A 24566-nucleotide genomic window follows, 5' to 3' on the forward strand; every position below is an offset into this window, starting at 1 on the left:
CCTGTAACGCGTAGCTGAGTAGCAGATAATATATTAAAATAAAACCAGAATGTTAACTTGTAGTAAAGATTCATTGATCGTAGTTTTAGATGTGTTGACAGCTGCTGTAGGGTATTTGACTACTAGTCAAATCAGTTTCTTTTTTCGATCTGTCAAAACGGTTTTGCTTTATACTATTAAATTTATATGAAACACTAGCATGTGACGTCACGATCAAATTGCCTACTCTTTATAGTTTTATACGGGTTTTAAAATAGGAATTGTGTTTAAATATAACTGCTGTCTACGTTTCTCTATTAATATTTTGGTGCTTTATTTCATGCATGGTGTAAAATAATTTATTTTAAATACAGTCAAACACCCCATTGCAGATGTGCCTGTATTAGTTTCGTCCATATATCGTCAGTCATTGCCTCTCGGCTGATACTTTGTCACATGATAGTTTTGATGCTATGCTTTAAATAGCAAACTTTTATTTTCGTTCCTCTAAATTTGACCTTGAGTGTATAGTCGTCATACTCGGGGACTTGCGCTACAGTAACCGTCGCCTTCAAGAAGAGAAAGAAAGAAAGAAACAAATTTATTGAGGACGCTTACAGCATTGCTTAAATGTAATACACTTTTATTAATATAAAACATAAACGTCACTGAAAAGGTCTCCCCTCAGCTTGATGTCAAGTTACCTTTCAGGTGTCTTGACGCTGGTCTTCCGTGGAGACCTGTCCAAGCGATCGCGTCAGCACGTAAACTTAACTAACATTGGTTAAACAAAATTGAGATCAGAATAGATATTACAAATAAATATTAGGTACCTATTTCAGTTTGACTTATTAAGTATATATTAATATATGGCTTATTTAATAACATATTTGTAAGACTTATTAGAGTTAACTGAAAATTACTTAGACAAAACTTAAAGTAAAGGTTGGCACTTACAAGTGATCCACTCTTTGAGCAGATTTCTGCAATTTCAGAATATACTTTTTGTATTCTACTTTGAAAGACAAAATGAAATTTAAATACTGTATATTCAAATACTGTATATTTTGACTGTGCAGTACGAATTATGTAAAATGTTTTGCTTTGTGGGCAACGGTTATATAATTTTTGCATTATTACCGCCTGTTTTTTACATAGTTATAAACTGGTCGGAAAAATGTATGCGAGGAATTAACATTAAATTACTATTTGAGTGATTTATTGAGGGGTATTAGGTATTTGCAGGACAGCTTGAGGTCTAATGCTGAATATAATTACACTTTGACACAAGAATTACCGCATTGGCGTGTTATCATATTTTATATCCAAGGAAAAATGTGAGAAAAAAAACGTGGGCTCGAGTTTGTCATCTGAAAAAAATGGAACTCAGGCACCATTGTGGTATAAAGGGAAGTCGGTTGTACCATCTTTTTACATATAGAAATTGTGTCTAAATATAACTGCTGTATACGTTTCTCTATTAATCTTCTGGTGCTCTATTTCTTACATGGTCTAAAATAGTTTATTTTAAATAGAGTCAAATACCTACCGTATTGTTTAATGTCAACTTTGAAAAACCAGATACAGATGTAGAGCATAATGGTTTTCGTATTTGTGTCTAGCTTATTTCAATCAGTCTCGGTTCCAAAAGTACTGAGGTTGACTGAAGTAGCATTAGAAATACGAACGTTTCCGAGAAAATACGATGGAAAACAATGATGCATCAATCTGTACCGCATTAGACACCGAAATATACAGTAGATGTCAAAACAAATTTTGTCTTAGACTTTACACATTTAATTAATAAATCTAATACTTATTTTTATGAATTAAACCGCAAATGTTGTTTTTTTCTTAGTAATTTTCATAGATCTTAATGATGAGGAGTCATTAAGATATATTTCTGCGAAAAAATGTCAGACGAAAAACATTTCTCCAAACTATTCGTATCACTAATACATGCGAAGAAATATGTGCGAAAAAACGAGACTTGCAAGTCTTGCAACTGATTTTTATTTCCGGCCCTGACTGGCAGTTAACTGTGCGTCGATATTGGTTTCGCTGATCGATGTCGAACTAAAATGACTTTGTATAAGGATTTCCTGGAATTTCGCTATTCATTACAATTTCCCATATGCGCAGTTGCACATATTGCTGCTGCTGTCATTTCATTATCATTGTATAAGTTGTTGTGTTATAAGACTTATAAGTAACTTAGATACTTACTCACAGCTAACCACCAGTTTGGTACTGACACAAACGCTGGAGTGAACGTCACTTACTTTCTATGCATCTCGCTCGTACTCGCGTAGCTCGCACTGAAAATAATAATTTGTCAAACTCATTGACTAATTAAAAAAATAACTAGGGTAAACATTTAAAAAAATTGTGTTCAATATCCTAAAACCAATTTTGTAATAGTTCGCAATTCCCAATTTTATGTAAGTAAATACCTAGTATATTAATATTTTGTTACCGTTATGCATACATTTATTTTAGTGTATCTACAAATTTGCGAGTGCAACCACTTAATTCAATTGCGTTTATTTTTACCAGGCTGGACTCACGTATATGAAACATATACAAAAAAACCGGACTAGTGTTAGTCGGAGTCGCGCACTAAGGGTTCCGTACCATTCCGCAAAAAACGGCAAAAAAATAACATTTGTTGTATTTACTTTATTCTGTTTTTAGTATTTGTTATTATAGCGGCAACAGAAATACATCTATGAAATTTTCAACTGTCTAGCTCTCACGGTTCATAAGATACAGCCTGGTGACAGACAGACGGATAGACAGACAGACAGACAGAGGAGTCTTAGTAGTAGGGTCCCGTTTTTACCCTTTGGGTACGGAACCCTAAAAATGATAAAAAGTAGTAATTGGCCGTGTATACTTCAACTTTAAGTTTAACGTATTTACCCTACCTACACTTACTGAAAACTGTGTGATAATGAATGTATAATAATGATTGTGTTGTTTCAGAGGAGGGAGTAACGAAGACATTCACCTGCGCGCGCCCGCTGGTCGGCCAGCACGTGTTCCTGCAGCTGGTGGGGGTGGAGGGGTCACTCTCGCTGTGCGAAGTTGAAGTCTTCACCACAGAAGGTGAGAACAATGTGCAGTTTTACGCTTCGCACTTTCTGTACGAAAGCTGTTTTTTCCATGTGTGTGTGTTCTTTGCTGGCCGTGCGCACTAAAGTGAGTTTTGGGTTTGATAATATAATGAACACTTTCATGTTCTCTCACATCGTCCAGACAGCTTCTTACAGTTATCAGCAGAGCCCGGAATTAGAAACATTTTTTTATCGATATCAATAGTTGTGTAATAGAAGAAAAAGACAGTCAACCAAATAAAAACAATATTACAAAACAATTAAATTGTGAGGTTTGTACAACACCAGTATATAATTTAATAATAAGTATACATAAATGGCTTTATAGTGATAAACGAAACTGTTTACTCCCAGAGAAGGTTGTAATAATAAAATATAATAAAGTTTTATTTCAGGCAAAAAGTACATTCGTACACCCATATCAAGATACAATTTAAAAGTTATTGACATCTACTCCTACTACTCAACAATTACTGACGTAGATTTTTTATTTGGTGAACCATTTTTAGGGTTCCGTACCCAAAGGGTAAAACGGGACTTTATTACTAAGACTCCGCTGCCCGTCTGTCTGTCTGTCCGTCTGTCTGTCACCAGGCAGTTGAAATTTTCACAGATGATGTAATTCTGTTGCCGCTATAACAACAAACACAAAAAACAGAAGGCTCCCAAGGGAGGCTCCCATACAACAAACGTGATTTTTTTGCCTTTTTTGCGTAATGGTACGGAACTTTACGTGCGCGAATTCGACTCGCACTTGGCCGGTTTTTTTCTTCCATTACCCAACTATCGATATCGATAAAATAAATGTTTCTAACTCTAGCAAGATTGCGACAGTCTATTGTTTTGCTGCGAAATTTCCAGGCTCCGGTTATCAGTATCCTACAATTTTCAAACCAAAACTAAACAATTTCATTAATTTGTAGAATTCTCTAACGACCGGTGCGCGCCCGTCGGCCTGCCCGACGACGTGGAGCTGGCCGCGTTCTCCCGCAACTGCTACGAGTTCAACGTGGCCCGGGGCGGCAGCTTCGACGAGGCAAGAAGACAGTGCCAGACGCACGGCGGGGACCTCATACACGGGTTCCAGGTATGAACCACAGTGTGACGAGGCGCCCACACCATGGCGAGGTATTTCTTGGTGACCACAACTCATTACACGTGTACAGCGCCATATTCTGCAGCCGCCAAACAGAACACGAATTTTGCTTAGATTTTGCATTGAATCAATCTATACCAAGGGCCTGACACTCTTTGATAGAGAAAGATAGTCTTATTGCGATTCCTATAAGAGGAAAGAGAAAGTGCCATGCTTTGTCTTTATCACCGACCGGGCATTTTTTCATGGTCGGGTTATGGCATCATAGCAAGGAGGCGATGGCGAAATACCGAAATTTATAAGTGAAAGAGAAAAAGGATTATGCCATACATGAAACTGTCAATACATGAATATGTCTTTCTCTTACCCCTGGTCGGTTTCATGTCTATAACTACTTGTATATACTATATCTATGATTCATACTTACCGCCATCTCTGTTGCAGGGAGCAACCTCGAGCTTTCTTCTGCAGGAGCTAGAGCGGCGCAAGGCGCAGCTTAAGACCCAACTAGTGTGGATCGGCGCGCAGAAGGAACCTGGGCTCACGTCCAGAACTTGGAAGTGGGTTGACGGTGAGTATCCAGTTCTGGGTCCTAACCCTTAAATGCATATGTTTTTTATTTTTGCCTGAAATTAATATATGTCTTACATAATTGTTTACTGATTCTGGCATAGAAAAAAACATCGATTTTCACTGCCAAAACAGTGTTAGAATTCACATAAGCTAAATCATATTTATGTAAATATAATTGGAGACCGGTCTGTTCAAGTTTACACGGGCTTCATGTTACGTTGTAAGTACCTATGTAACTTTACTTTTGAGTGGCATTAACGTGAGACACTTCATTTGGTTCTTGTCTGTTTGTCTGAAATAATTTCTTGTCTTTTAATTACTTATATAACAATTCAAGTCTTGGAGACCCTTTACATCTCGAAGGATAATTTGATGATAGTTTTTTTTTATATTATATATTTTATCTCTGACACCTAGAGACTTTTACATCTCTAAACAATTTTAGTACTTGTCTGTTGTTTGTATATTTTTTATAAAAACATATTTGTGTAATTCGACATTTAGACTGGATACATTTCTAATAAAGTATCTAATATTGACCACCACGGTCAAAAATCTTGGGTTGTGTTGCATAAACAAGAAAACATCGTTCGCAAAAAAGTTTACGATTAAATACTAAAAAGTACGATATGACGTGAGATTTTTAGACTCATTATTTGCTGGGAAGTTTGATAAATCCTGGCCATTTATAATTCATTTTTTATGAATATTTAAAACGAATAGTTGCCAATGTCAATGCGTTTTTGTAACCTGTACATGTACCTACATGCAAGGAGGCATTAACTAAGTATCTTTTTTTTACTTATAAGTCTTATAAAACTCTTTATTTGTTTTAATAAAATACTACTATTTTTATATATTAATTTTAATATTTCTATACTTGAAGCCGAGCAATTGTACGATTACGTAACATTACGCGAATCTTTCCAGTTCACTGCATTACGCTGAAATATACTCCTGAATAAAATTGTACATGGAATTCTGTGAAAGAGGAGGGGATCTTTAAAATCTATACAAGATGCATTTCATCATTCGTGAGATTCTTATCCAAGCATTATGTGATACCTATTGAATGAATACTCCGCGTCCGTATATTTTAACTGTACCTACCTATATTACAGCTGAAGCTAAAATTTAATTCGCCTTTAGTAGCATTAAATCATATTTTCCACTACTAACATATTATATCATGGGCGCTTAATAATTCAACATTTCGGAAAATTTTTGGTACAATTTTAATAATAAAAAAATGTTGAGACGAAGTTGCGGTCGGCTGGCGAAGTTAGGTTATTTAAAAAAAAAATACTTTAGAACTATTTCCACGCAGCTATATTTATTAAGAATTCAATAGATTATAATTAATGGTAAAATTATTATTATTATTATTCCTTGAGTGAAGTTTGGCACCAACGATGCAGAATGCCTTATTTTCAATGAATTGCTACATTGATAACTGGCCTTGATTATTATATGTCCTCAGAAAGACGCCCGTAACGATTTTGACCAACTTTTTGATCTAATGCTCCATGTGCACAAGGACCCTTTAGTCATGGAACGTCACATTTTTACTGATACCAGATTTTTGAAATATTTTTTTCGTATTTAAACTGTTGTGAGACATACTAACAACCTATTTTTTTTTCACAGGCGAAGTGGTATCTAAGCCAGCATGGGGCAAAGACCAGCCAAACAATTACAACGGGGAACAGAACTGCGTGGTGCTGGACGGCGGGCGCGCCTGGCTGTGGAACGACGTGGGGTGCAACCTGGACTACTTGCACTGGATCTGCCAGTACAGTGAGTGTCTCTCTAGGTACATATCGAACGTTTTATGCATTTGCGCCTCACGCGAATGTGCTACGCGATGGTATATGGGTAAGGTCAAGTAAGTGTGACTGTGTTATAAGTGTGTCTGGCCTTAATCTTGGTGAACGGCGACCAGTGCAGTACAGTGAGTGTCTCTCTAGGTAGGTACAGTAGCAGCAAAAAAACCTATTTTCTTGCAGGCATTCATTCGAAAATTCGCGAAATTAGACCTTATATCATGTAAACAATGATTGTATCATCATCACGATCTTTTAAATATACTTACGTCCCACTGCACGTAGCAACATAGGCAGCCACGTTAGCACAATGCGGATTGGGGACTTCACACACACCAATATATGTTATATTGAATTTCTTATTTGAGAACACTCAAAAGCGAATCTTACCAACAATAAAACCTAGATGCATCGATTTTTCACCCTCGTTAGCCTCTGGTTTTAAAAATTAAATCGAATCATTATACTTTACAATTTAATACCCACCGGGCTACCGTGCAAACTCGGGCAAACTATTTTAAAAATGTAATTGTCCTTTTCATACTTATCTTCCTCGTTGCCCCGACTTGTTACCACGGCTCATGGGCGACTGGGGTCCGCTTGGCAACTAATCTCAAGAATTGGTGAAAGCACTATTTTTTACCTAAGCGACTTACCATCTGACCTTCCCACCCAGAGAAACTAGGCCTTGTTGGGTTGTTGGGATTAGTCCGGTTTCCTGACGATGTTGTCGTTTACTGAAAAACGAGACTGGTACTATCCGCGCGCCAATTCCGTGCATTCGGAGGTCGAGAAAGTGGGGGGGGGGGGTGTGCGCCGCGCCCGTACGTACAAAATGACACCACTCTGTCATGACGCCCAACATTCCTAACATTCTTCAGCCGTGCACGGAATTCGCGCGCGGACAGTAAATATTAAATGATATGATAGGTATGTGAGCTAACTGTTATAGGCTATATTGCACTACATTTGGCGCTAAAATAACCCAGGTTTTTCTAATCTTAAAATATGATTAGGTATTAAAGTTTCCATAGAATTTTTTTTATAGCTCTAAGCGAATGTATTAAGGTCTGTTTTTTATTCCGTAGACTAAAATGACGTTTCATGTGTAAGACATGACATTTCTTAGTACCACATGAAATGTCATTTTAGTCTACGGAATAAAAAAAACAGAATAGCTTTAGTATATTTAATATGTACTGTAATAAATGCGATGCGAAGGTGCTGCTCAAGCGAAGTTTTATTTTAAGACGAGTTTAACTATATTTGTGTTAAATAACTTTTGGTATAAGTAGATATAATATGCAATTTTTAAAATTACTCCGTTTTCGAAGTTACCCCAATGCACCTTTACTAGTTGTACTTGTGGTACAGTCGCCATCAGATATATCGGAACGGCCAAGGTGCTGAAAAAAATCATAACCCGCCTCTATTGTCAAGGCGTTACAGTGCGTGTACATATATTTTTGAGCACCTTGGCCGCTCCTATATATCTGACGGCGACAGTAAAAGTATTAATAGTTTTATATTTACTTCTTTCCAATTACAGTGTTATTGTTGGGTCAAAGTAACAAAGCTCATTTTCTAATATCAACACAGGCTAGACTTGCCATTGTATTGGCAATCAATTTTAAAGTATCACATAATTGGATACTTATATGGTACCTATTGCATCGTACAGTAATGGTCAATATATCGCCACAATATCTGAATTGTCGTGTATCTAAGCTCTAAAGTCTAAAATAATCTTTTTACGGAAATATCATCAAACACAGAGGTCTTCTACCCAGGTAGCAAAGTGACGTCAGCGACGTCATAATGACGTAATAATGACGTAATTATGGCGTCATAATGACGTCGCTGACGTCATTATGACGTATAAATGCTGTTAGGGTATAGTTCGTTTTTTTAGCATTAGAAAGAAGGTAAGCGATCTTGACGTGTTTTGTCACAGAAAATATGTTACAATTACAACAATATGTTATTTGTTACAATTATAAATCATATACGATCTTTTACATTATTTTGCTTTCATAAGTAATATCCTCTAGTAGTAATGTCTTTCTATATTCGGTGGTCCTGGGTTCGAATCCCGGTAAGGGCATGTATTTGTGTGATGAGCACAGATATTTGTTCCTGAGTCATGGGTGTTTTCTATGTATTTAAGTATTTATATATTAAATATATCGTTGTCTGAGTACCCATAATACAAGCCTCCTTGGGCTTACCGTGGGACTTAATCAATTTGTGTAAGAATGTCCTATACCTAATATTTATATTTATATTAACTATTTATTTTAAAACGTTTTACAATATTTTTCAATAAAAAGACACGTCAAGATTATTTATCTTTTTTCTAATGCTAAAAAACTAACTATAATTACCTAAACAATGTGTTATAGTTGTGAACTGGTTTTGATACGACCTTGACGATCGTCCTGGTGATTGGCGCGCACCTCACGCACGTTCACTACATTTCTCATGCACTAATTAGCGTGAACGATTTTCTAGGTCGTTTAAAAACAAGATCAAAACCGTAACAATTGTTGTGTGAATCGGCATCAACCAGGCGTGGCTCACTCCGCGACAAGTACATGCGGCCCACACCAATTATGGTGTCTAGCCATAGTAGTTTCCGCACACCGCTACGAAATGGACGCCTGCTCGCACTTACGCCACCTAGCGGTCACGGTCATATCTGTCGTAATAAACGCGTTTTGTTTGAGAGTGAATCTTCTGTACCTAGTACTATTATTTATTCTGTGCCTCAACTAAATCAAGAGACTGACTTGTAAGTTTGTAACATCTCAGTGTGACTTATCGTTGAATTGAAGGCAATCATGTTGCACAGCTAAGTGCATGAGCGCCCTGCTCCGAGCTACAAGCTACCGTACTTAGATAAGTTCCATTTTCCAACTCAAGTATTCACTAACTCACTTGTAATGTAACTATCAAAGGGATCTGAGAATATACGGAAAATTTTAGTTGCTTCCGAGTTTGACAGTAACCAACAATATGTTTTGAGGTACCGTAAAATCAGGTAACTATAGTCTTTAAGTACAACTATGGTCCAGTTTTTAACGTTGATTCTTAACGAGCCTTTATGATTTGTATTCGTTACATTTATTTTAGAACTTAGATACACTAATGCTCTTTCTATATTATATACTCAACATAATTTGAAAAATACTTACCTACATATTTTACTGGAACTTGAATTTGTACCATAGTTGTAAGTTGTGGACTAGAGTTACCTGATTTTACGGTACCTAAACTGAATTGTCAAATCAATTTTTAGCCAAAATTATTTTGGCATAATTACCGCGTACCTAATACATACTTGTCACATATCTAGAATAACGCAATATGCTTAAAGATAATGTGCAATGTACAAAATGTATAAGTATACTTAAGTGTAAAATAATCAGACAAATGAAAAAACGTGAACACTTTTGAGCTTCACAGCGGCCACAGGCTTAATGTGCCAATACATTAAGCGGAATGGAAAATATGAACAGCTATATTCAGGAGTAAGAGCGGTTTCACATTGTCCGATCCGATATCGGATCTCGGAAGGAGGTAAAATGTAAGATATATGTAAAAAAGCGGAGTTAATGCCAATGGCACTCCTGCAGCTGTTTTTGTCATAGGCGCCTTCCGACATCCGATATCGGATAGGTGCTTCCGATAAATTCAGCCATGTCGGAGTCCCCCGTCAGCTGTCGGACCAATAATATTTGTTTGTGTGCGTATGTGTAGGCATAATGTACTACACTTAGTGTGCGTGACCGCTAAAGACGGCGCCCGGGCGCGCCCCCGCTGCCAGACCACGCGGATGTAGGATCCTACATCCGATATCGGATCCGACACTGTGAAAACGCTCTTACGTCGGATATTTTGGAATATACTGTCACAAAAGCAAACAATTTAAAGCAATTACATTTTATTTTAGTTCAACACTTACAATGGCACTACATCATTCCGATTTTCGTTGTACTTTTGATATTCGACCGTCAGTCTTGTACAGTCAAATGTAAAAATATGGGTGCACTCATCATACTCAAAAATATGCGTTTTTACACTTGACTGTACATTTTAGATTTTTGCATAATACACGTGTGGAGCCATAAAGCACCACCTACATCAACTATCAAATTCGAAATAGGATTTTTTTTAAAGGTTATACCTTGTTTGTTGCTAAGAGCTCTTTGATCTTAAAGTTAAAATGCTGCTTGTCATAAAATCTGTAAACCAAAGGGGTCTCAGTTCACATTCTCTTCGAAACGGTAGTCTTTTCTGGATCGACAATTTCCGCACGGAGATTTGTTTTACAGAACTTTGTGAGATACCTGCGTCTTTGAATGCCACTTGAACTCGGATGCGTAATACTTGCATCCATAATAGGTACTAATATAATATGTACATTCTAGCTGTAACATCCCCAAATAAGGTTTTTTTAAGGGAATACTAATATTTATTATATTATTGATATGTAAATACTAAAAAAACGGCCAAGTGCGAGTCGGACTTGCGCACTAAGGGTTCCGTACCATTACGCAAAAAACGGCAAAAAAATAACGTTTGTTGTATTTACTTTATTCTGTTTTTAGTATTTGTTGTTATAGCGGCAACAGAAATACATCATCTGTGAAAATTTCAACTGTCTAGCTATCACGGTTCATGAGATACAGCCTGGTGACAGACAGACAGACAAACAGACAGCGGAGTCTCAGTAATAGGGTCCCGTTTTTACCCTTTGGGTACGGAACCCTAAAAAGGCCTCCTAGCTTATACCCTAAGAAGTCTGAGGTCCTTGGTTCGAATCCCGGTAAGGGCATTGATTTGTGTTTATCATTATCACGAATATTTAATATTTGTTTTGTACGTAGCTGTCGTTAAAGTTATTTTAGTTCATTTATTAAATCACATTTACAATCGGGTCTATCGCGAATTTATTTTGTTACCTTTATTTACCGACGTTTCGACAGAGGTTTCACTGGTCGTGGTCGCGGCTAACTGATGCCCCAGCAAAATGTCAAAACAGAGATTTGTGTGACTACCCCACGAAAAGTGCATTTAAGGTTTGGGGTAGACATCACATGTGACATGTGATTTAATATGTGTTCAAAACGCGAAAGTTTTAAATGTTATATTTTAGTTCATTGCTGGTAACCAATAATTTTATGCAAAGCGAATACATCAGAATGGAGCACACCCTTGTAACAACATATGAACTTATTATGGTAGTTTAACCATGGGTTCTCTATACTTGCATTTGCAAAGCGAATACACAGTTTCCTATTATATTTTAATAAGTCAAGCTACGAGTATAAATATTATTTAACTCATTTACGAATAAAATTTGATTCTCATCACTCAGATCCGGTTGATTAGTTTTTTAATTCTATCATCCAATAAAAACTTGGTTACCCAGTACTTATTATGTGACTTGGTATATCTATTAGATTAGTTATTATTCAAAACCGTTATTATAAATGTAACCTTCTTGTTCGAAATTCGACGGTGTCAGTGCAAACGCTATAGTCTGTCAAGGCATTTCCGTCAGTTAGGCGCGAAGGGTAATCGTCCCATAAAAAATTTGAATTCCGCACCTTTTTCTATTGACAAAGCTGTTTGACCGACTATTATTAAGTTTGAAATATGTCGAACATGCGAAAAGCGTGTTCGAAATTTTAAACGTAACCGTTTTTCCAGTGCCGCCGACTTGCGGCAGCCCGGACAAGCTGCTGAACACCACGATAGAGGGAGACAGCTATAAGGTGGGCGCCTCTATCGCGTACCGCTGCCCCGAGGGGCACATGCTGGTGGGAGACAAGACTAGGGAGTGCAAGAAGGACGGATTCTGGTCGGGCGCGGCGCCGAATTGTAAATGTAAGTGTTACTCCAAATTATTTTTTATTATTTTTTTATTGTATAACTTGTCTAATTATTATTCAGTCATTGAAGTATTTGAAGTTACCAGATTACCAGGTTTACTGGTTGGATAGTATGACATCTTTGTGGCCTGAATCAAACATCAAACATTAATGACAAGTACTAAAACTGTTTAGAGATGTAAAAGTCTCTAGGTGTCAGAGATAAAATATATATAATAATAATAAAACTATCATAAAATTATTCTAAGAGATGTAAAGGGTCTCCAAGACTTGAATAATATAATAATATAATATAATTATAAAAAGACAAGATATTAAATCAGACAAACAGACAAGAACCAAACGAAGTGTCTCACGTTAATGCCACTCAAAAGTAAAGTTACATAGGTAACATGAAGCCCGTGTAAACTTAAACAGACCGGTCTCCACAAACAGCACCCGTTCACGAGTATGACACGTATCGGAAACATAAACATGTACATTGACAAAGCCAGTGCTACCAATGCTACCATCTACCGTTCTCGTATGTTTTCTTGTGCATAGTAGGTTCTGCCATCTTGTAGGCTACATCGGAAGCATAAACTTCACATTTACGCCTCGCCCTAAAAATCTGACTGCTCATAGGAGCATAGGCTGCCACCTATAGTTAATACCCGCTCCCTTTAGGAAATTTATGTGTATCTAACCTATGAGTTTGATATGAATGCGTTTTAGAACACTTTTGTAAGTACACAATTTCAGTTCTTTTTAAATGACTAAAGTCTTTACAAAAAGCTCAGGTCTCGATAAAAACTAAAACTTAATGACTAGAGTCAAGTCTAAATAACTGAGTCGTCTTAAAACAGAGGACACGGGGCTCGAGTCTTAACCAAACTCAAACACCACCTTTTTTTGCGGCTGAGACTTGTAGATCTCGCGAGCCTAACTTAAAACTGAATAAATGTTATGGCTATCATTTAAAAAAAAAAAAAAAAAAAAAACAAAAAATGAATCTGCAAAACGATCTATTTACTCGTTATCATGGAACCAGCTCACAAAATTTCACGAGAATCGGTTGAGAATTGCGACCTGTAGAAGAGAACACCCGGACTTACGAAAGTATTTTTGCCCAAACTGGAACGGAGACTTTCGCTATCGATCGGTCAATAATAAAATTTGCAAGTGTTATGACAAGTTAAAATATTTTTAGAAAATATTTTAATATGTTTTATTTCAAGTAGAAACACTGCTATATAATTTATAAACTGAAATAAATGTCATTTACTAAGAAAAGTGACAAGGCCTCCAGTGCCCAAGGTTGGAATCGAACCAGCGTCCCCTGCTATCGCGGCAGGTGCCTGAGCCACTAGGCTTTCACTTTTTCTTAGTATGACATTTTATTTCAGTTTATAATAAAATTAAGTTAGCGGATTGTTGCAAACCGACCTTAAGAATGTAGAAAATGACCTTTGACTTTTATTTGTCATTCCAATTTCGATCAGATTTTAGTTGATTGCCATAGCTTTGCTTCCAGGTAAATCCTAGTTCGGAGTATGTTAGTAAATTAGTCGAATGGCGAGTATTTCGGTTACTAAAAACGATCAACTGACCAAAAATCGTTCGCACCGCGGACGAGCGTGTTACGAGTTACGAGTGAGTAGCAGGGAGCGTACAATTCATGCCGATGACAGACAAATGACGTCAAGCTACATACAGCATGTTTCAGGTTTTACGTTTATTTATCGTTACCGTATATAAACTAATCTGAAAAATAGGATTAATCATTAATCGCTACTATCTAATCAACCTCTTCTGTTTAAGTAGACATATAAATAAATAATAATATTAATAAATATTATAGGACATTTTTTTTTACACAAATTGACTAAGCCCCACGGTAAGCTCAAGAAGGCTTGTGTAGTGGGTACTCAGACAACGATATATATAATATATAAATACTTAAATACATAGAAAAACAACCATGACTCAGGAACAAATATCTGTGCTCATCACACAAATAAATGCCCTTACCGGGATTCGAACCCAGGACCATCGGCTTCGCAGGCAGGGTCACTACCCACTAGGCCAGACCGGTCGTCGGTCGGTCGGGTCGGTCAGGTCGGTCGTATATACTCGTATTGACACTTGAGACATAAGACGTACAGTAAAAAACATTATTAAATTATCTGATATTGTCATACCGTCATACCTAATTATAAATAAATTGGAGGCGTAAGAAAACAACAGATTTCAGTTAAATTTAATAAAATCGGAAACATTAATTTATTACGCAATAAAGCATTTTGTTTCTAACTCATTAAGTATTATTTATTTCAGTAACTAATGTAAAAACTATAACGTTCGTTACAATGGAACGTTGATAGACTTTATCTGTCATTACCAGAGGGCGGAATTGCTCATGGCAAAAATCAAACGTTAATAGAGTTGGAACGTTGAATTTTATCGACTTTTTCAGCTACCGATAAGTTCAGTCACCTTAAAAAATTCCGGAAATGTGGATTTTTTTTCCATGTGCAACAAACGAGAAATATTATCAAATCTAGATAAAAACTATTATCATTCTTTACCTCTTTAAACTCAGGTGAATGTGTTTTACTCGTTATGTGAGTTTCAACGCAATATTTTTTTAGTTGCTTTAAGTGAACCTTACATTTAGAGCAGTATATTGTTGAGTTGTTTTCGTTGTAAGTAAGACAAGGATACTTCTTTATCCATTTGTTAATTGTTTTTCTTTTTGGATTAACCATTTTTTACAAACGTGAATTAGTTGCAAAAAGACTAGTTGCAGAAATGACAGTTAACTGCCATGCAATTTACTTTTAATCTAATCAAAGAGGTCAAATGGTCAACTAGCTAATTAAAGAGGTTAAAGTCAGGTGACTGAACTTATCGATAGCTGAAAAAGTCGATAAAATTCAACGTTCCAACTCTATTAAGGTTTGATTTTTGCCATGAACAATTCCGCCCTCTGGTCATTACGTATTTAAAAACATCCTGTGTGTTTATATATATATATATATACGTCATTATGACGAAACCGGCATAAATTGTACGCTCCCTGTGAGTAGACAGTTTCAAAATGAAAGGATAAGGTTTGATTCGAAAGGTCAACGCTAAGAAAATCACGAATACTACGATTTATTTCAGGCGTTTTATTGTTTTGTCAAAAAATGTCGCTAAAAATATAAGTAAACAAGCCCTTTATTTACTTACTAATATTTTTGAGCGTACAATCGAGACAAAACTCGACGGATCGCATTGCTTTGAGTTATTGTTTAAACGAAACAAAGGCACATAACAAACATTGCAAATTAAATAAAAGCTTGTAAAATGAACCAGTGCATCGTCGGAAGCGCTTTAAATAAAAAAGTTTATTGTACTTAATGCTGTAAACAAAGAGATCCGTAATGCAGAACAGTTCCCTGTTTATCAAAAACTTCTAGCTTGTAATACAAGTGGAAGTCCCTTTCTGCTGTCAAAAAGTGAGTTCCGCTTGTATTACAAGCTACAAGCTTTTGATAAACAGGGCACAGATGTAAGGCCAGGATTACACTTGTAAGTTTTACTTACGTAAGTAGGGACACAGCTATCCTACAGAATGAGATATGAATATCGTTATCTCATTCTAGCAAATAGCTTTGTCCCTACTTACGTAAATAAAACTTACAAGTGTAATCCTGGCCTAAAGTCAAAATAAAAATATATTGAGCCCCCGGGACTTGTCAGTTTAAGGAAATGACTCTGCACGGCGATATTATACCTATATATATACTAAGATTAATTTGTAATTGTTATTTATGGGTGTTTGCCTGAAATAAACATATTGATTGATCGATTGAATGTATTGAGCTGCCTGCATTAAATAGCTGTCAAATTCGAAGCAAGAACATATCAGATTGTACTGTACACATCTTATACAAGCAATTATTTTTTGGTAAATAATGACAGGTATGTACAGTCGTTGTCAGATATATCGAAGCGGCCAAAGCGCTCAAAACCACTCAATCGCCTTGATAATAGCGGCGCGTTAAGATATATTTCACTACTTTACCTTCTCGGATGTAATTAGTGATGACTGTCCTTGATATAAAATGTGTACCTAATGTTCAGGAATAACTCTTTACCATTCAGATTGCATTTAATTAAAGAAATACAATTAAACCCATTTCCTTGAAGGCGTTAAACTTGAAAGAAATGTCTGGCTAATTAGTTTCCTGCGCTTTATGAAAAAAATAAAATTGTAGGACAATTTCCTAGTCCCTCAGCTCCTCCTCCTCCTAGTAGCTCAGTAAAGCTTGTGTTTAGGTACTAGACGACAATATAGAAATATATAGGTATGTCGTATAATAAATATATGTGATAGACACACAAATAATTGTGCCATTTTCAACTAAAAGGTATCACATTGTCCCTTGTCAATTTGATTTCAAATTGAAGCTATATGGAAATAGCGCCTTATTGACAACCGACAATAAGTACCCTTTTGATTGAGAATGGCACAAATTCCCTTACCAGGATTTGAACCCGGTACCTTCTGCTTCGCTAGAAGGCACTACAGTTGTTTGATGAAGGCCGTGGATTGAAAGTTGGGCTTGGCGAAATTATCACCAAGCTGTAAATATATACTTTCAAACAATAAAATAATCTTCCAAATCGCTTGAGAAATAACGAAGTTCTGAGGTAACAGTAAACTCAAAAGGGAATCTAGTAGTATAGATACCAGGCGACGATATACATTTATACTTATATAGATAAATACATACAGATACATAGAAAAATCCATAACGCGGGAAGAAATATTCCTGATAAATACACAAACAAATGAACTCAAAAACATTATACCTCTTTATTTACTTCGGTTCGGAATGCAACAGACAGAATTTCGTTTTTCACTAGTCATTTTTTTGTTAGTGTTACATTCGCATGAAATTGGACTACATTGGATGATGGATGCAAACGAGAAATGCCACAAACATGTTCGTTGTTTTTTATATTTCACGAATCCATCTTCAGTGAAATAAAAGTACGGCTTATATTTAAAATGTTTTTAGGTAGAGTCGCCACCAGATATTTCGGAGCGCCCGAGGTGCCAGAAATAGCTAAAAGCGCACTTTAACACCTTGGCAATAAAGACGTGTCATATTAGTGAGCACCTTGGCTTGGCCATAGAGAATTAAGTAAGTATAGAGTGCTCACTCCATACTATGATAAAAACCTATCTATAAAAAAGTTTTAACCGAGCTTAGCGAAAGCTTATTTAAAATAAGCTGTAAGCTCAATAGATATTAAGTTTTAAGCAAGCTTTAAACTTATTAGCAATACGTATTACCATACCTCCCATACAACTTAATGTTATTAGGTAAGAAAACTCATGTATGGAGTAAGCACTCAATGGTTACTTATTTTTCTAGGGCTGGGCTTAGCTACGATATATCTGATGGCGACTGTTAAAACAAAAAAACACATAAAAGTAAACACAAGTTTGAAATTATTTAAACTAACTACATACTTTAAAAAACCAGCTCAGTTACGCCAATCAGAGTTTAAGATATGTAGTAAATAATTATGCTACAAAATGGTTTATTACGTTTAAGTGGAATCCATGTAAGGCAATCCCTGTTTCATTCGTTATACTATTTCCTGATGCGATTTTCATAGTTTTTATATTTCAGACGTGAACTGCGGCGGTCTACCTTCAATCCAAGATGGCGACGTGACGCTCACCGACGGACGCACCACGCACGGCGCGCGCGCCTCCTACTCTTGCCGCGAGAACTACACTCTCGTCGGAGACGTGGAGAGAGTCTGCGGCGATGAAGGCCTGTGGACAGGATCTGCCCCAAAGTGCCTGTTCGACTGGTGCCCGGAGCCCCCGCCTGTGTCTGGTGCTGTTGTGACTGTTGGGGGGCACAAGGCGGGCTCGCTTGCGACTTACAACTGTCAGAATGGATTCATACTGTTTGGGCAGCCGGTGAGTACATTACAAATGGTCAAAATCAGTCCCCGAAAGCACTTGAATCGGTCTGCGTTTATGAACAGATCAACCCTTTGTGGCTTTTATGTGTCATAACATAAGCATTTACTTACAAAAAGTTAGTGGTAAGTACGAGACAAGAAAGAAATTGGTCTAGGTGCTACAATGCCACAGGATTCACATGTCATTTAATTTATAATTTTTTTCCGCGGAAAACCACTACGGAATATTGTTAATCCGGAACGTGACCTCAATAAAGTGATGTGCGATCTCCGAACCCTGAACAAAATGAGACCTATAGTCTGGCAAACACAACCTGTCAGTCAATAAGGACCAGGAAAATTATACTCATCCCTTTCTTTTGGGTGCTATTATTAGCGTAGGACAAAGTCAGTATGATTCTCACTGTCTATGTTTGAAGTGAGGCAGTCCTGGGTCAAACTATATATCGAATTAAAACAAATGTACCAGCACAGTTATCACATAAAATACGCAGTGTAAAGTCTGTTCGGAAAGAGAAGAGTTGTGGAATGTATTGGGCCCCAAACATTCCACAACTCTTCTCTTTCCGCACTGAGATGCCTGATGCTAGTGTTATTGGCTTAATACCGCCTGTCCATTAAAGTCCACTATAAAATTAGATTATGAGCTCATCCTGCATATTACAAAAATCCATCAATAAATTGTCGACCCTTTGATCACATTATTAATATAATAAACCTCCCTCAAAGGCTTGCACCCCCATCGGAGTTGAACAAAAAATGTTGTGAAATACTCGACATCGCATTTGTCGACGCATATCTAAAGTCCTCGGTATTCGTTCGAAATCGACGTTACCACAGAAATTGAGTCCTAACTGAATGGAATGTATTCCATTCAGTTAGGACTCAATTTCTGTTATCACATTAAGCAGACTTAAGGCCTATTTACATTGCAAGGGTTTCCGTTCGATTTTTATGACATTATCATAGGCGATCGCTAGACAAACTGAACTGTTTAGACATGTGCAGAAATAAAAAAACTCGCTTCGATAATATCGTAAGACCAGTATTTCATCTATTCATTATTTTACTATATTGATATTCATATATGACTTATCTTATTCAATTTTATCTGTTCGAAGACATTCAATCGTCAAAATGTGGACGATTTTCGGCTTTGGAGCGGACGCTTACTTAATTTGTAAGTTCATGACGTATTTTTTTTATACTACGTCGGTGGCAAACAAGCATACGACCCGCCTGATGTTAAGCAGTCTCCGTAGCCTATGTACGCCTGCAACTCCAGAGGAGTTACATGCGCGTTGCCGACCCTATTATGCTGCGGTTTTCTGTAAGGTGGAGGTAGTAGTCTGGGGAAATAGTCGCGCTCTGCTCTAGATCTGGAATGACATCCGCTGTGCTGTGCCCTACCACACAAAGCGAGATGGCAATCACAGTGCCCATACCTCTCTTTTGGACGTAGTTTAAGGACATACCCGGGTCCAAATAAGTATTTATTTCCTCTCTTGTACTTCGAGGCGAGAAACTTGTATTGTGTAAATGGGACTTCAAAATCCGTGAGAACTATGTACAGAGGTCTATAGCAGGAGAACTAATTTAGCTTTGCTTAAGCTCTTAAGTGTATACTGTTTCTCGGACGAATAGCTGTAATAAATGTATCCGTCAGACCTCTGGCAGACTCAATATTGTACTTACCTCGACATGTAACAATTGTTATTAACATATATTTCATTTCATTTCATTTCAGATTTGTCTGGATCTATCAATATATGGCGGAAATTAGCTAGGCCAGACAGATACCTATTACAAATCAAATTTGGCTTTACATTACACCCAGCCATTGGTTGGCCCACGGTTTTAAGCTGACAACCCCCATTTCAGAGTCGGCTATCTAGGCACCCTTCTGTCTAGCCTATCTTTCCCCTATAAAGCTATTAGATAGGGGAGCTAATTCATAACTGTGTAGATCTACATATGCCTGCATATTACAATCAGGGAAGTAATGGAATATCACAGATTACACAGACACCGCACTGTGAAAAGTTTAGGAAAGTGCAAGATCACACATAGGTGTAATTTTACTTGTAAAATACCAAGTCCGAGCAGCACTGCAATGGTGCATTAACTTAACACCATTTTACTCGGATACTATACGAGCCCATCTTTTAAATTCAATATTTACCTCTCAACTACTCAATAAGGTTACTGTGGGCAAGATCGGCATACTTTTTTTTTCTTTGGAGTGATCTAACTCCGTTAATTATTCACCTACGTTACCGCTTGTAATCGCATACGATAAAGAATTTAATTTTAAAATGTATTTTAATTGTGTTTTTAGTTTACTAAGATCCAAAATGTAGTAAAGTAACATCATGCGCAAAGTCTGGAGGATTTATTAATACCTTATCAAAGCGTAATAATATTTGTTGCAAAAAAAGTTGATAATCTCTGATTTAAGGAAAGACGGACTTGCCTTGTACATAATAGACGGACTTTCCAACTTAATCAAGTTTTAATGTGATAAATGGTGGAACGTATAATTACAAAACTAAGCTAATTTCTGATACCTAGTTTAAACACAGAACAAAGATAGCTGGTGCTTATACTACTTTCTGATGCACAATCTTTTGAAAAAATATTTTTAACAATTTTTTTCGACCCACTGTCGCACTATCACTTAGTTCAAAACACGAAATGACTTGTTTGGCGGATTGCTCTAAGCATCACAGCGCCATCTGTTTCAGAGAGAACTAGCGCGAAAAACTGCTTCATCGACTGGAGGCCAAAGCGGCATACTCTTTCAAATTCATAAGTTATAACGTGTTGACGGACTTGCCTTGTAGACGGCCTTGCCCACAATCATCTTATATGAGTACCTGCAGGTCATAAACGTGGATGCTACTGTTTCGCAAGTTTTATAATTAAAATTATAAGTAAGTTTTGTGGTACTTGATACAAGATGTAGCCGTCAGAAAGAAAAAAATCAGGAACACTTCTTTTTAGGGTTCCGCACCTCAAAAGAAAAAATGAGACCCCTTACTTATAGGATCACTTTGTGGTCCCGTCTTTCCGTCTACCAAGACCATTTATCTCGGGAACGCGTGCAGGAATCGAACTGAAATTAAAAACCATTTACTCGGGTCTACAGTCCCTTGAAGCTGTGAAAAAGTCAAACTTGGCGTTATATCGTCCTTAATTTGTTATATATCTGTCCCTAGGTGGGTGAATCCGACTCGCACTTGTCCGGTTTTTATCATTAAAGCACTTAAAATAATGATAGTGATACTGAGTAGAAATAACTCAAAAGGGGTATAGCCGTGTTTGTATGGGGCATGGGCCAAATTGATTGTCGTTTTCCCAATTTATTAGCTCAGATGTAAGATTCCATTTCACAAAATATTAACCCTAAATTGCTGCAGGTTATTGAGAAAAAAATAAATAAATTCGTTACATCTGAGCTAATAAATTGGCAAAACGGCAATTAATTTGGCTTCTGGGGCCAATGCCCCATACAAACACAACTATACCCTTTGATTATGCCCCATATACTTAGATATATTTACACGTGTGTTCTAGTAGTAGTACCGGCCAATAAGATATCACCTTTGAGTGTTTTTGTATGAGCTTGTATAGAGTGAACAATATAGGTTAGTTTGTAGATTGCATATTATACAAAATAGTACAAATATATGATGAATATTGCAGTGAAATACTGTGAATTACAATAGGATACTCAGCATATTACTAAAAAACCTTTAGTAAAAAATTAAGTTAACAATACATTTAAAAAATAACCTAAAAAAACCATTACATGAGACCAATTTTTCTTATCGCCCGTACAAAGGAATACTACTAGACACTAAAGCAGTGAGGTTGAAGTCACTCACAAACTTTTAAATAAATAAAAAATTATACCGTAAAAACATGGTGATATATTATTGCCCGGTACTGTATAGTGTCTACCTACGCATTATTAGAAATAACTTATCACTCTGCTAAATAGGAACAGTCCTTCGCTCGTGTATAGCAAACTATATCGTCGCTATACTTACTCAACCGCATATCTGCAACAATCATTTGATGGAAATGTCGCTTTTCTTTCATTCAGAATACGGGTCTTTTGTCATCAAATGAGTGTTGCAGATACGAGGTTGAGTAAGTATAGCGGCGATATAGGGTACCTAGTACCTACAGAACAGTGTTTAGAAGCAGGTATAACGCCGGTGCATTGACCACCTGATCTGCGGTTTTGTTCATTTGTGACACGTAGTAATTGCAACCCGGATTGATCTGCATTCCCCGCTTAATTAATATGTCAGCCCCAGGCGCTTCCGATGGCTCGCTGAAAAGCGGATTGAAACAAATTCGTTGATGCATTGGTAATTGGTGTGTTTCTTAAACTCCGTTAACATCGGGGTATGGCTAAGTACAATTAATTAAACTGAAAGGCATAGTATTTTTTTAATTACTTTTTCGTAAAAGGTAATTAGTTAATAGCGTTGTTGTAACACGAACATCTAACATCTTATAAAATAAAGTCTCCTGCCGCGTCTGTCTGTATGTCTGTATGTTCGTAAAAACTCCAAAACTACTGATCGTATTTTCATTCGGTTTTCACCTATCAATAGTGATTCTTAAGGAAGGTTTAGGTGTATAATTTGTTAAGGGTAACCCGTGCGAAGCCGGGGCAGGTCGTTATGTTTAAATCCCACAAACAATTGAAAACTATGACATACCAATGACATCTCGAATATCGATAGTCGGAGATAGTACTTGCGTTTAGTACGAGTAGCAAATGTATAAACTCATACTAAACACTAATAAATATGTAAACAGGCCCTAAGGCCTCGGTCGGTCGGATGGTCGTAGGGGCCTTATCAGATAAAAATAAATCATTGTTTATCTCCAAAATGGAGTTAATACCGATTTCTTTGTCAAAGTTACTTAATTTAAGCTTAGGAATGAACCCTTAAAATGAACGGACTTAAAAAAAACGTGTAGATGAAATGTGTATCGTGTATCGGTGTAAACATTTTCGATTTTTGCGTTAAGGGGATAGTTGGCGTCAGCGTTGGCGTAAATTTCACGTGGCAGGCCAGGCGTAGTCAAATTTTTCCTCGCTGAATAATAAAATTGGGGATATATTTTTATGTTAGATATACCTACACTACCGCTCTTAACTATTTTAGACACTCGTATTTTTTTCCATACAATTGTATACAAAATCGACTTTCAGAATTATACAGCTTAGTCGCAGCAGTCGGGTAACAGTTTTTTTGTGCAGTTTATTTTTTTAATTTAACAGACATATCGAGCTTTAAAATGATGTGCAGAATATTCGTGTACATTGCCTATTTAGCAAATGGAAAGCGTAAAAAAATCCATAAATCGTTTTCCATTACAAAATCGTTTTATTTTGTATGAACTAGTACATGAGGGTTTTTTAAATCGTTGCATAAAGTAAACTCGAAATTTTAAAGATGTCTTTGGAAACAATTTGAGGCTCAATATATTTACCTAAATAAAAATTCAATCCAACATATAAGAGAGTAATTTGCCTGCGATCGAACAGTATGATTTTGAAAATAATTTTTGTATACAATGTGTGGTGTATGGTGAAAATTGCGGGTGCCTAAATACTTTTTAGCGGTAGTGTATAATTCCGAAAATAATTAAACCTATTTACCAATCTTCTACTTACCCTCCATATAATTTCACACACTCATTATCAGTGAGAGTGACTAAGTGATCGGAATAGGCAGAGTATAAATACCAAAACTTGGTAGAACATAGTCATAAAGTGGAGACTGCCTTACGATCACATTTTTTTCCAGGACTAAAGTCCCGGAAACGTACTAAGTAAATGATAATTTTTATAAATACAGTAAAAAACAATGCATTCCTCGTTTTTGTCCAATACAACCAATAGGCATAAAGTAAAACAATATTTTTAATTAAGTTTCTATATATATATATATATTTCTTAAATCTAAATACACATAGTCGCTACTCAATGTAAATAAAAAATTATTTAAATTACGGACGTATGTCGGAATGTTGACGTCATTGGCGTTTGGCGGTCAAAGAATTAATGAGATTCGTTTGA

At 36.6% G+C, this 24566-nt stretch overlaps 1 protein-coding gene across 1 annotated transcript in view; it reads left to right on the forward strand.

Annotated features, from left to right (window-relative positions):
• LOC134754177 (P-selectin) overlaps window positions 1-24566 on the forward strand; it is a 121397-nt gene that overhangs the window by 90276 nt on the left and 6555 nt on the right. The window contains exons 5-10 of the mRNA XM_063690306.1: window positions 2965-3087; window positions 4019-4182; window positions 4636-4762; window positions 6412-6561; window positions 12303-12479; window positions 18157-18455. Coding sequence (XP_063546376.1) covers window positions 2965-3087; window positions 4019-4182; window positions 4636-4762; window positions 6412-6561; window positions 12303-12479; window positions 18157-18455 — 1040 coding nt within the window. The remainder of the gene's footprint in view (window positions 1-2964; window positions 3088-4018; window positions 4183-4635; window positions 4763-6411; window positions 6562-12302; window positions 12480-18156; window positions 18456-24566) is intronic.

This window comes from Cydia strobilella, chromosome Z, assembly GCF_947568885.1.
Source record: "Cydia strobilella chromosome Z, ilCydStro3.1, whole genome shotgun sequence".
NCBI classification, from domain to species: domain Eukaryota; kingdom Metazoa; phylum Arthropoda; class Insecta; order Lepidoptera; family Tortricidae; genus Cydia; species Cydia strobilella.